Here is a 14,496-nt window from a genome sequence, read left to right as displayed (position 1 = left end):
GTGCTGATATGTGCATCTCTTAATAGTGGCATAGAAACATAGGGGGGTAATAAATAGCTGACTTTCTAAAAGATTTAGACAAGCTTCTTTTACCCTTTCTATGCCCTTGCAGTGCTTCTATCCCCGTCTATCTCATCTTGCTTCCTTGGCTGCTGCTACGGACTCTAACATTAAGGCCCAGATGCACAAAACCTAACGAGCCCACAACTTGAGTTTTAAACTGGTTCCAGCCAGTTTAAAACGCAAGTAGTTCACCCCGGGCATGCACTAAGGGCATTTTCCCTGCCACGGTAGCAAGCAACGAAAACGGAATGCAAATGATTGAAAAGCTATTATAATGAGCTGCAGTACCGTTGCAGCCCATTATAATCAGATGCACTACCGTTTTTCCGATTCCCTTACCGTAGGAACCCTAACGAGATGTCTGACCTCTTGTTAGGGCTCCTGTGAGGGAATCGGAAAGGAAAAGGGCCCCCAAAAAAGGTAAAAAAGAAAAAAAAAAAAAAAGCAGGGAGCGCATGTGAGGGGCATCCTTTAAGGACGTACTCTCCCTGCGCTTCTGAGAGACGTCTTTTTTTTCGCAGTTTTTTGTTCTGCCGGCACTCATGTTTTTTTTCCCCCTTCTATTGAGAGTCTTCACCGCGCCACTTACCCCTCCACAGCGAAATTTTTCTATTTTCCTGGTTGCCGGAGAATCGGGACGTCCCTTTAGATTAGGCTCCTCTTCCTGGTCTCTTCAGCCAATCAGAGCGCGTTTCGCTGACAACAGCCAGCTAAGCCCGCTTTGATTGGCTGAAGAGACCAGGAAGAGGAGCCTAATCTAAAGGGACATCCCGATTCTCCGACTCAGGTACCGAAGGACTAGAGAATGCAAGTCAGCTACAACGAGTAGCTCATTTGCATTCCCTATCGTTGATGCATTCCCGTTCCCTACCGATTCGCTATGGAATCGGTAGGGAACGGGAATTACCAATGTCTTTAATGCATCTGGGCCTAAATCACTACTGCACTCCTGGCTTCCCTCACCCTTTAGGACAGCTGCCTATGTGGCCTGCTCTTAGGAGGTAAACATTACAAGAGTGTTGAAAGTACCCCCTCATTTGCATACCTGCTGGTGGCTGCACGGACTCTAGGCAGGCATAGGTGCATCCATTGTAGCAGCAGCGCTTATGCTGGCCACATTCCGAGTCTGAACGGCAGCTGGGCACCTCACACGCTCCCACTGGTAATAGTTGTGGTGGAGGAGGGCACCGGTCACTCTTCTGGGAATGAAGTGGGTATTCATAATCCTGGCAAGTGGAAGAAGAGGGAAATGAGACTAGTTGGATAATGTAAGAACAATTATAATTGGGCTATTGATTTGCGACTTAAATTGAACACAGATAAAACAAAGCTTCTTAGGTTTGGTTTATCAGATTTTAATATTCCCAAATTTATTGTTTTGGAGGGACAACGTATTTTACCAGTTGAAAGAGAATCTAGAGTGTTGGGTATTTTATTGGACTCTTTGTCAATGGAGCCGCAAGAAAATAATTTAATCCAGAAGGCTTATTTTAAACGTAGGCAACTTAGATTAGTCCGCTGTTGTTTTTTACAAGATCATTTCTGGATAATAGTTCAACTATCTATTCTTTCTGTGTTGGATTATTGTAATTCCTTATACCTAGGAGTAGGTACAAAGTTGGCGGTCTATAAGCCCCCTTGTAATGTAATGTAATAAAGAGGCTAAGAGGGCCATTTTCGAAAGGGATGTCCACGTTTTGATTTGGACGTAAAACATCCCGATCCAGGGGTGGGAAAACTCGTATTTTCGAAACAAGTTGGACGTCTATGTTTCATTTCAAAATACCTTCAGGATCATCCAAATCCTTAAATTTGGTCGTCCTTAGAGATGGACGTCCCTAGACATGGACGTTTCTGATTTTCGGCGATTTTCGAAACCAAGGACGTCCATCTCAGAAATGACCAAATGCAAGCCATTTGGTTGTGGGAGGAGCCAGCATTTCTAGTGCACTGGTCCCCCTGACATGCCAGGACACCAACCGGGCACCCTATGAATTGCTCCCGGGTACATAGCTCCCTTTCCTTGTGTGCTGAGCCCCCTAACCCCCCCCCCCCAAAAAAAAAACCCCACTACCCACAACTGTACACCACTACCATATCCCTTATGGGTGAAGGGGGGCACCTATATGTGGGTATAGTGGGTTTCTGGTGGGTTTTGGCGGGCTCGCTGTTTCCTCCAAAAATGTAACGGGGGGGGGGGGGGGGGGGGGGGGGTGCTGGGTCCACCTGTCTGAAGTGCACTCACCCACTAAAACTGCTCCAGGGACCTGCATACTGCTGTCATGCACCTGAGTATGACATCTGAGGCTGGCATGAAATATTTTGAAAGATGTTTTTTGAGGGTGGGAGGGGGTTAGTGACCACTGGGGGAGTAAGGGGAGGTCATCCCCGATTCTCTCCGGTGGTCATCTGGTCAGTTCGGGCACCTTTTTGTGCCTTAGTCATAATAAAAACAGGTCCGGGTGAAAACATCCAAGGGTTTGTCAGGGACGTCCTTCTTTTTTTTTGATTATGGGTCAAGGATGTCCAAGTGTTAGGCACGCCCAAGTCCCGCCTTCGCTATGCCTCCAAAATCGGCTTTCGATTATACCGATTTGGACGACCCTGGGAGAAGGACGTCCAGCTTCCGATTCATGGCGAAAGATGGGTGCCCTTCTCTTTCGAAAATGAGCCCATAAGTCACCTAGTTCTGGGAGGAGACTTTTTGTGGGATTTGTTCCAGATTCTTCTCATTGGAATCAGTGCTGCAGGTCCCATGATGCATCAGGACAGGGTTGTTAGGAATCAAGGACTGGCTCAAAATCTCCCTCTTGGCGATGAGATGACTTCCCGACACCTGGGCCTTTCAGCAGCCTTAGTGGTGTTATTTGCCTAACTTGGCAGCTCTGCAATGGTATCTATCTTGCAGTAAGTTATCCGCTTGTTTGGCTTTTGCCATGAGAGAATGTGCCAAGCAGCACTCAGTGTGGAGTTTGTTTATTTATTTATGAGGATTTATTGACTGTCTCTTCAAATAAATTCAACCCAGGTGATGTACAACAAGATCAATCTGGACATAGACAATAGACAATGTCAACAGAAAAAATATTAAAATAACAGTACATCCTGGGTGCTCAGAGATGATCATTGTCAGCTCTCAAATTTGGGCACCAGTGTTACGTATGCTGAAACCAGTGGTGTAGCTATGTGGGGCCACGGAGGCCTGGGCCCCCGTAGATTTGGCCCTGGACCCCCCTGCCAACGACCCTCTCGACTCCCCCCTCCCGCCGCCAACCCTCCCCCGCCGCCGCCTACCTTTGCTGGCGGGGGACCCCAACCCCCGCCAGCCGAGGTCCTCTCCTTCCGGCGCAAGGCTTTATTCTGTTTCTGTGAGTCTGACGTTCTGCATGTACAACGTGCAACACGTCAGAAACAGAATGAAGCCTTCGCGGGAAGAAGAGGACCTCCTCGGCTGGCAGGGATTGGGGTCTCCCGCTAGCAAAGGTAGCCCACGCGATGGCGGGGGAGGGTTGGTGGGAGGGGGGATCAAGATGGTCATCGGCAGGGGGGGGGTCCAGGGCCAAATCTACGGGGGCCCAGGCCCCCCATGGGCCCATGTAGCTACGCCACTGCCTTCAAATAAGCACAAAGCTTAGAGCAACATTTTGGAAGTCGGTGTATTACACCTTAATTCGTCATCAGTCCGATTTGCTTGTTATATTTGCTTGTTGCTTCCAAAATTGAAAAGTACCGATCTCCAATGAATATCTTGAGCAGGGGAAAAGTGCCGACACGTGTTTCGCCTTAGCTTTCTCAAGGCTTCCCCTTCATTTAAGCGCAGTGATGTCTGAACTTGCTTATCAGGCGCATGCGCAAAGGAGCCAAGCTTACCACAGAACTTTTCAGCTCATGCGCCAAGCACAATCCTCCCGTCAAACTCCCTAATACTCAACGTTATCAGCACCCTATATTTGCATCTTATTAATGTTGAGCATTAGGGTGTTGTTCTTCTGCGCTGTTCCAGTGGTATTTTTATGGTGCTATTCGGAACAGCGCCAGAGTTTTGAGCATCAGGGCCTAGGGGCTTATGGCACAGTATGATACAACGTTGACAAAGTACACAATAAAACATCTTAGACAGAATAGGGTGTAAGTGAAGTTATACTGCACTAAGAAATAAATACAAAGAGCCTCAATTAGTCACAGACCATGGTAACTGAAAGATTAAAAAAAGAGTATTCCAAAGCTATTCTCATACAGGCCTGCTGCAATACGATTCATTGGGCTCCGGAGTTATGTTTGAGTAACAGCTCTGAGCCAGTGGTGTGAATTTTGCCCAAGCAGATCCTGCAATTCAGAAGGGCTCCACATTTGCAGCCACTGCTTGATCTCTTGAAGTGAAACCCTGGCCCTTAAATGAAACTCCAGACTGCTCAAAACACGGCAGCTAGGCTTATATTTGGAAAAACGCGATTCGAAAGCGCAAAACCCCTCCGTGAAAAACTACACTGGCTCCCAATCAAAGAACGCATTGCTTTCAAAATCTGCACCCTGGTTCACAAAATTATCTACGGTGACGCGCCGGGATACATGACAGACTTGATCGACCTACTAACTAGAAACATCCAAATCAACACGAACGTACTTAAATCTGCACTACCCAAGCTGCAAAGGACTCAAATACAAATCAACTTACGCGTCCAGTTTATCCTACATAAGCACACAACTGTGGAACACGTTACCAAAAGTCTTGAAAACTACGTACGACCACTTAAACTTCCGGAAAACACTAAAAACTAACTTGCTTAAAAAGGCATACCCTACCGATCCAACTTAAATGCCTGATCTCGGCAACACAACAAAACTAAAGTACATAATGGACATAACACAACTCTTCCGCTGTTCGATTCCCTAATGTGGCTGTGCCACATGAACTTGATCTTACCACAACATCACTTTGTATTTGTTAACACCGGAGTCTGCAAACGCCTCTCTGGTACTATGTAAGCCACATTGAGCCTACAAATAGGTGGGAAAATGTGGGATACAAATGTAACAAAATAAATAAATATCCTTGGAAACCCTTTCTGAAACTATCATTTGGAGGTGCTTAATCTGACTGCCACTGCTCTAATGATATTTGTGGTATTGGGGTGTCCAGCTCAGGCCGTTCAGGTCTGGTTGCCAGGGTAACCCACATCAATGCATTTTGCCTACGAATTTCGTTAATTTGCATATTTTGGTAATCTCCCCTTTCATGAACCTTTCTGTTGGGTGTTAAAATATTCAATCATTCTGACTTCAAAGGTCTTACGTTCTTGTATGGTTTTAAAGGACTTAACAAGGATCTGGGGTTCCTAGCCCATTATAAACCATAAAGCTGTATTTCTCTGTTGATCACCCCACCCCTCACCTATCCACACCCATCCTGTTAGAATATCAATGATATGCTTTGATGTCCCCATGCATACCTCCGACCCACCCCCATCCTTCCACCCTGTCAGACTGTCATAGTAATGCTTGAATGTTTTCACTTATATACACTGTCAGCTAGCACATTTGCTTATTTCCGATCTGACGAAGAAGGGCAACCTTCGAAAGTTAATCTACTACTACTACTACTACTACTACTAACTAGCATTTCTAAAGCGCTACTAGGGTTACGCAGCGCTGTACAATTTAAACATAGAAGGACAGTCCCTGCTCAAAAGAGCTTACAATCTAAAAGACAAGAGAACAATCTAAAGACAAGTGAACAATCTAGAGGACGAGTGAACAGTTAATCTGATAGGGTGGATAGATTGGGGTATTTTATATATCTCGAGCAGTTAGGCGCTGAAGGCAGCATTGAAGAGGTGAGTTTTAAGCAGAGATTTGAAGATGGGTAGGGAGGGGGCATGGCGTATGGGTAAAGGAAGATTGTTCCAGGCATGGGGTGAGGCAAGGCAGAATGAGCGGAGCCTGGAGTTGGCAGTGGTGGAGAAGGGTACAGAGAGAAGGGCTTTGTCCTGTGAGCGGAGGTTACGGGCGGGAACATAGGGGGAGATGAGGGTGGAGAGGTAGTGAGGAGCCGCAGACTGAGTGCATTTGTAGGTAAGGAGGAGGAGCTTGAATTGTATGCGATAACTGATCGGAAGCCAATGAAGTGATTTGAGGAGAGGGGTGATATGAGTATATCGGTTTTGGCGGAATATAAGACGTGCAGCAGCGTTCTGAACAGATTGAAGGGGGGATAGATGGCTGAGTGGGAGGCCGGTGAGGAGTAAGTTGCAGTAATCAAGGCGAGAGGTAATGAGAGCGTGGACGAGAGTTCTGGTGGTGTGCTCAGAGAGGAAAGGGCGAATTTTGCTGATGTTGAAGAGGAAGAAGCGACAGGTCTTGGCAGTCTGTTGGATATGCGCAGAGAAGGAGAGGGAGGAGTCGAAGATGACTCTGAGGTTGCGGGCAGATGGGACGGGGAGGATGAGGGTGTTATCAACAGAGATAGAGAGTGGAGGAAGAGGAGAAGTGGGTTTAGGAGGAAAGACGAGGAGCTCGGTCTTGGACATGTTCAGCCTCAGGTGGCGGTTGGACATCCAGGCAGCAATGTCGGATAAACAGGCCGATACCTTGGCCTGGGTCTCCGCGGTGATGTCAGGTGTGGAGAGGTATAGCTGGGTGTCATCAGCATAAAGATGATACTGAAAACCATGAGACGACATCAGCGAGCCCAGGGAAGAGGTGTAGATTGAGAAGAGAAGGGGTCCAAGGACAGATCCCTGGGGAACTCCAACAGATAGTGGGATGGGAGTGGAGGAAGATCCATGGGAGTGTACCCTGAAGGTGCGGTGGGAGAGATAAGAGGAGAACCAGGAGAGGACAGGGCCTTGGAACCCAAAAGAGGACAGCGTGGCAAGAAGTAAATCATGGTTGACAGTGTCAAACGCGGCGGAAAGATCGAGGAGGATGAGGATGGAGTAGTGACCTCTGGATTTGGCCAGGAGCAGGTCGTTGCAAACTTTAGAGAGTGCTGTTTCTGTCGAGTGCAGAGGGCGAAAGCCGGATTGAAGTGGATCGAGGATGGCATGAGAGGAGAGAAAATCAAGGCAGCGGCTGTGAACGCCGCGCTCAAGTATTTTGGAAAGGAAGGGTAAAAGAGAGATGGGGCAGTAGTTGGAGGGGCAGGTAGGGTCAAGTGAAGGTTTTTTGAGGAGAGGTGTGACAACGGCGTGCTTGAAGGTGTCAGGGACAGTTGCAGTGGAGAAAGAGAGGTTGAGGATGCGACAGATGGTGGGGGTGACAGTATGGGAGATGGTGTTGAGTAGGTTGGTGGGGATGGGATCAGAGGAACAGGTGGTGCATTTCGAGGAGGAAAGAAGGCGGGAAGTTTCATCCTCGGTGATCTCAGGAAAAGAGGAGAAAGAGACCTGGGTAGGTTGGTTGAGGGAGAGGGTTAAAGGGTGAAGAGGAGGTGGTGGCTTGGTCGTGAACTCAAGGTTGATCTTTTGCACTTTGTCGCGGAAATAGTCGGCCAGTGATTGAGGAGAGAGAGAAGGGGGAGTAGGAGTGGGGGGGCACTTTTAGGAGGGAGTTAAGGGTGGTGAAGAGACGACGAGGGTTGGAGCTGAGAGAATTGGTCAATTGGGTGTAATAGTCCTGTTTTGCACGGAATAGGGAGGAGTGGAGGGAGGATAGCATGAATTTGTAGTGGAGGAAGTCTGACAGGGTACGAGATTTCCTCCAGAGGCGCTCAGCGGATCGGGTGCAGGAGCGAAGGTAACGGATGCAAGGAGTCAGCCAGGGCTGGGGATTGGTGCGCTTTGTGGGACGGGAGATGGATGGCGCGAGGGTGTCCAAAGCAGACGAGAGAGCGGTATTGTAGGCGGAGACCGCTTTGTCGACAGTTTCGGAGGACGTGATGGAGGCGAGGAGATTAGAGATAGTAGATGATAAGGTGGAGGGGTCAATAGCCTGGAGGTTCCTGGAGGTGGTGGTTAAAGTTGGACGGGGTGGAGGGGGGGGGGGGGTGAAGAAGTGTGAATGAGATCAGGTGATGGTCGGAGAGAGGAAGAGCTGAGATGTGGAAATTGGAGGGTGAGCTGGAGGAGGAGAGGACGAGGTCAAGGCAATGGCCGTCGCGGTGAGTAGGGGTGGTGGAGCACAGCTGGAGGTTGAAGGAGGATGTTAGGGTGAGGAACTTAGAAGCATGGGGGTCGGATAGGTCATCAGCATGTACGTTAAAGTCTCCGAGAATGAGGGATGGAGATGAGGGGTCAAGAAAGACAGAGAGCCAAGCATCAAAGTCGGTAAGGAAGGAAGGGAAGGATTTATCAGGGGGGCGGTAAATGACTGCCACTCTGAGTGGTAGCGGGTAGAATAGCTGGATGGAATGGGCTTCAAAGGATGAGAAGCAGTGAGACTGCAGTAGGTGGAGGGGTTGGAAACTACAGGAGGGTGACAGTAGTAACCCAACGCCTCCGCCGCGGCCAATTGGGCGGGGCGTGTGGGAGAAGAGATAGCCTCCATGGCAGAGGGCTGCAACTGAGGCAGAGTCTTCCGGGGAGAGCCAGGTTTCGGTTAGGGCGAGCAGTTGAAGGGAGCGAGAGATAAAGAGATCGTGGGTGAGAGGCAGTTTGTTGCAGACTGAGTGGGCATTCCACAAGGTGCATGAGAAGGGGAGGGAGGAGGGGGGAAGGAGGGGAATAGAGACGAGATTGGAGACATCCCGGGATCGTTCGCAAGGATAGGACGGGGACAGGTGAGGGGGACCTGGATTAGGGTTAATGTCTCCCGTGGATAGCAGGAGGAGGAGCAAGAGAGTGCGGAGGAGGGTGGGGGAGGTTGGGTGACGAAGGCGACGAAGACGGGGTGTACTTAGGAGGAAAGGGGATGGGTTAATGGCAGGAAGGAAGTGCCGAAGGTTGAGAGCCAGGAAGGAGGGGGACAAGGGGGATGGTGAGGTGAGGGATGGAGGTGAATAGGGTATTGCGGTGGCGGGCAGGGTGGGAGGGCAGCGGGTAGTTCTAATGGTAGACAGTGGGAGTGGGGGGGAAAGAAGATTAGGAAGGGACAGGGCAAGGAAGAGAACATGGACAGGGGCCATAGGTGGTGACTGAGGTGTAACAGGTGACTATATAGTGACTGAGGTGTTAAGCAGTTAACAGGTGTTAATGGGTGACTATGTAATGACTGAGGTGTTAAGCAGATAGATAGGGCTTGAAGCTAGGTTTTGGGTTGGCGATTAGGTAAGTCAATGGCTGATAAGCTGATAAGTTATGTCCAATAAAAAAGGTATCATCTTATTTTCTTTTCCATGTTTTATTTTGTTTGATTTCTAGTGATATATCAAATAAAGGTGAAATGTGAAATAATCTGAGATTCTATTTGCTTTAATAATGAACAAGGTCGGTCAGCCCTGTTGGTTGCCCTTTGTATTTTTTTTTTTTTATTTCAGTGACTGGAATGTCTCATGACCCTGAAAGAGTACAGATTGATCAGGAGTCAATGGTGGATGACCCACTTGGGGTAACCTTGGTTTCTTCTTTTGATCCCTTCCTCTTGTGCCTTGTTCATCTTTCGTGAACCTGAGCAGACTGCAGTGGCTCAGGGATAGGGTTATTCACTGCACTGCAAAGAGTTTCCTGTAGATGTCCCTGGTTCCCAAATAATACAGCATATGAGTAATAGGAAAGCCAGCCAATACAGGACTAATCTCCTTTCACCTCATGTTGGAGTCAGAAGAGATCAGCTCAGAATCAAATCATTTGCATGAAAATTAATTAGTGTAAACGATGCCTTTCTTACAGACTTTTAATCTCCTACAAGTGAAATTATGTAATACTAAAAAAAAAAAAAGACAGCAATTTGTTACATATGCAAAGAAAAAAAATGATCTGTTTTATCTGTTAGGCACTAGAGTGGGACCCCCAGTCAGTTGGATGCTCAGGATATTAACCACAATGAATGTGATTTGCATGACTACTACTTATCATTTCTATAGCGCTACCGGACGTATGCAGCGCTTCACAATTGAACATGGAGAGACAGTCCCTGCTCAATAGAGCTTACAATCTAATTATGACAGACAGACAGGACAAGTAAGGGTTAGGACAGACAGGACATATCAGGGATAGGGGACAGTTGAAGGTTTAGGTTTAGGAGTTAAAAGCAGCATCAAAGAGGTGGGTTTTTAGCTTAGATTTGAAGATGGCCAGTGATGAGGCTTGGTGTACCGGCTCATGACCTCAACATGTATACGCTGGAAGAGAGACGGGAGAGAGGGATATGAAAGAGACATTTAAATACGAGAGGACATGAAACGAGATTGAAGGGGGGGGGGGCAGACTCAAGAAAAATGTCAGGAAATATTTTTTCACGGAGAGAATGGTGACTACTTGGAATGCCCTCCCGTGGGAGGTGGTGGAGATGAAAACGGTAACGGAATTCAAAAATGCGTGGGAGGATAAACATAAAGGAATCCTGTTCAGAAAGAATGGATCCTTAGAAGCTTAGCGGACATCAGGTGGCAGAGCCGGTGGTGGGAGGCGGGGCTAGTGGTTGGGAGGCGGGGCTAGTGCTGGGCAGACTTCTACGGTCTGTGCCCTGAAAATGGCAGATACAAATCAAGGTCAGGTATACACAAAAAGTAGCACATATGAGTTTATCTTGTTGGGCAGACTGGATAGACCGTGCAGGTCTTTTTCTGCCGTCAATTACTATGTTACTATGTAAATACCTCAGTTTCATCAATGTACAGGAGGTGAGCTTTTTTCAAATGAAGGAAAACTCTGGAATGAGGGGGGCGTAGGATGACGTTAAGAGGAAATAGACTGAGGAGGAATCGAAGAAAATACTTTTTCACGGAAAGGGTGGTGAATGCGTGGAATGGCCTCCTGGTGGAAGTCATGGAGACAGGGACTGTGTCAGAGTTTAAGAGAGTGTGGGATAGGCACGTGGGATCCCTTAGGAAAGAAAGAGTTAGTGGTTACTGAGGATGGGCCTTTTGACCCTTACCTGCTGTCGTGTTTCTATGTTTCTGGACATAGGCAATAGACAATGTCAACAGAAAAAATATTAAAATAACAGGACATCTTGGGTGCTCAAAGATGATCGCTTCTCTTGATCACACAAGAGAAGAAGAGGATTGACTTGTATTTTAGGAAGAAATTAAAGATGTAAAAGTGACTATTGAGAACTATTGGACAAGCTGGAGTAGGCTGTAAACTAAACTGGGGAATTGTAGAGTGTTGATAAATATTTTTAGTTGTGTTTAGTTATTTCTGTGGTAGTTGGTCTATTTGTTAGTGTTGTTTGGTGCTCGTTTTCAAAGTAGATGAGAGTCTTAAAATGCCTTAAATAAACATCCATCAGTTAAAAATGTCCAAATCCTGATTTTGGAAAGTCAGAATTTGGACCTTTCACACTGCAGTTCATCCAAATAGCAAGGGGCTGTGTTCTGGGTGGGACTAGGGAGGGCCCAAAAGTAGGTCATCTAATAGAGATTTTCCAATGGGAAGAACTGTCCATGTCCAAAAAGAAGGATGTTTTTATCTAGTCTTGTTTCAGTCACTTCCAAGTTACAAAAAATTGCTGTAATTGAGCAGCTGACCACTGGAGGGATTAAGGCTTGACCCCTCCTTAATCCTCCAGTGGTTGTTGTCCCTCACCCCTGAAAGAACCAGGCACACCCATTAAAGGGGGGGGGCGACCACAACCGGGCTGAAGGCCAGCGAAGACAGAAGTGTGGGGGGAGGGTACAGGGAGGGCCAGCTAGAGAGCAGAGGTAGTAGTGGGAGGGAAACAAGGGGTAGTAAGGGGAGGGGGCAGGAAAGAAGGGGAGGAGCAAGGGAGGAGGAGAGAGGAATTCGAACTGCACAGGAAGTCCTTTTGAATTTGGAGGCAGGAGAAGAGCAACGCCCACCCGCCCACCCACTTGAGAGGCAAGGTTTGTCGCAGCGAGGCGTTAGACTACAATGTTTACGCTCAGCCAGCAATGGGTACACAGCAGCTTGACACATAACAGTTACAAGTTTGGGGTAACTACTGCTGCAGAAAGAGTTGTGTGGAAAGTTATCAAGTTGATGCAAATGGTAGGCTTGCATGTGAGCAGCCTTGTTATAAGGAAACAACGTGTATACAGCTTGTCTCCTGGCTTCGGCGGCCAGGAGGCCTAGAACATCATTTTGTAAATGTGGTAGGTGCCTCCTTCAATGGGAAACAACGTGTATACAGCTTGTCTCCTGGCTTCGGCGGCCGGGAGGCCTAGAACATCATTTTGTAAATGTGGTAGGTGCCTCCTTCAACGGGAAACAACGTGTATACAGCTTGTCTCCTGGCTTCGGTGGCCGGGAGGCCTAGAACATCATTTTGTAAATGTGGTAGGTGCCTCCTTCAACGGGAGACACCAAGTGATGTCGGGTGCTTGGAAAACAGCACAGGGGGCCACAGGGGCTTGGTACGGCTTGGCCTGTGGTCCAGAATATGCAACTACGTGTAGAAGCTGTGTACCCGGGTAGAAATGCATGCTGGCATAATGATTATTAGAAGATGTAATGTAACTTTGTTCCTGGCTGCGGCCAAAATAAATCCAATTCTATCGAAGATATGGCTTGTAGTGTGGTATTGAAGGGGGCGGGGGTTGATACGTCTGAGTGTGTGCCGAATGCCCGAGTTGAGGAATATCAGTCTCTCTGTCAGCAGCAGGTATTACATAGTAACATAGTAAATGATGGCAGATAAAGACCTGTACGGTCCATCCAGCCTGCCCAACAAGATAAACTCATTTTACATGGAATGTGATACTTTATATGTATACCCGAGTTTGATTTGTCTTTGCCATTTTCAGGGCACAGACCGTAGAAGTCTGCCCAGCACTCTTCTTGTACTAAAAGTTCTGAAGATTGTGGAATCCTAAAGAGTTACAAGGTTCCGGAATCCCATTTAGTAGCAACATTCCATGTAGAACCCCAAAGAGTAATGATAGTAACATAGTAAATTACGGCAGATAAAGACCTCTATGGTGCATCCAGTCTGCCCAAGAAGATAAACTAATTTTACATGGTATGTGATACTTTATATGTATACCCGAGTTTGATTTGTCCTCGCCTTTCTCAGGTCAAAGACCGTAGAAGTCTGCCCAGCACTGTTCTTGTACTAAAAGTTCTGAAGCTAACAACGAAGACCCTTAAAATTTACACTCCAGGCCATCCCTATCTATTCAGTTACGATCAGGGCGTAGACCGTAGAAGTCTGTCCAGCACCGGTTTTGCTTCTCAATTACCGGTGTTGCCACCCAATCTCCGCTAAGATTCCGTGGATCCATTCCTTCTAAACAGGATTCCTTCGTGTTTGTCCCACTCATGTTTAAATTCCATTACCGTTTTCATCTCCACCACCTCCCGCGGGAGGGCATTCCACATATCTACCCACCCTTTTTGTGAAAAAATATCCATTCTGAAGAAAGCACCAACAAGGTCAGAGGAGTAGTCTAGTGGTTAGTGCAGACTTGGACTGTGAAACAAAGAACACAGGTTCAAGTCCTACTTCAACTTAAAAAAATGTATATTTCCGAGCCTTCCAGAAACAGAAAAATACCTACTGTACTAAATATATAAGACACCTGGAAGCGTGAAGACTATTGATGTGGTATACATTCAGGTACAGTGGGTATTTTTCAGGTGCTGGAGGGATCTTGTTGGGGAGACTGGACTGACCGTACAGGTCTTTATCTGCCGTCATTTACTATGTTACTATGATCACATTTACAAAATAAGTTATAGCGGGGCTTGACCCTGTATCCCTTGGTTTACAGTCCACTGTACTAACCACTAGGCTACTCCTCTGTTCTGTAGATATGTCTGTGTGGCCATATTTTTGAAAATGATGCTAGATAGATGTTCGTGTCCCTAATTTTTTTGTCCTTCAAAAGTTGGATGATTCACTTTAGAAAAATGGCTATTCATTTTGGATGTTTTCAGTGCAAAAATGTCCATCTCACTCACATCCATTATCAAACAGGAAACGTAGACATTTTTTTCTGTTTGCTTATGGCTGTGAGATGGCCTTTTTTTTTCGGACATCATGAGCAGGACTCTTTTTTGGACTTATTTTTTTTTTAAATGCTCCCCCCCCCCTTTATATTTAATTGTATTGTTTTAATTTATTGTACCCCATTGGAAGTAGAGGGAATCCCCCTGGCCTGAAAGATTATAAATACAAAACCTACTACGCATCCAACTTCTCCGTGATAGGCAGCCATACCAAGATTCATCCGTACAACAAACGAACATCTACCCTTCCGAAAGCTGCTGAAAACATACCTCTTCAAACAAGCCTATCCAAACGACCCAACCTAGCTTAAGAAACTTACCCCACCACTAACATTACCCATGCCTCAATCCTTCCCCCACATTTCTTCCTCTTGTCCCGTCCCTGTACAATTGTGCTATCTCTGTGATACTTCTTAACCATACATTG

At 47.0% G+C, this 14,496-nt stretch overlaps 1 protein-coding gene across 4 annotated transcripts in view; it reads right to left on the bottom strand.

Moving 5' to 3' along the window:
* Positions 1-14,496, bottom strand: part of WFDC1 (WAP four-disulfide core domain 1) — an 80,714-nt gene that overhangs the window by 46,342 nt on the left and 19,876 nt on the right. For all 4 annotated transcript variants that reach the window (XM_030204529.1, XM_030204527.1, XM_030204528.1 and 1 more), the window contains exon 2: positions 1,109-1,289. In XM_030204529.1, coding sequence (XP_030060389.1) covers positions 1,109-1,289 — 181 coding nt within the window. The remainder of the gene's footprint in view (positions 1-1,108; positions 1,290-14,496) is intronic.

Source organism: Microcaecilia unicolor, chromosome 5 (assembly GCF_901765095.1).
Source record: "Microcaecilia unicolor chromosome 5, aMicUni1.1, whole genome shotgun sequence".
In the NCBI taxonomy this organism is placed as follows: Eukaryota; Metazoa; Chordata; class Amphibia; order Gymnophiona; family Siphonopidae; genus Microcaecilia; species Microcaecilia unicolor.
Note: the sequence above shows the minus strand (reverse complement) of the source record. Positions and strands in the feature narration are given on the sequence as shown.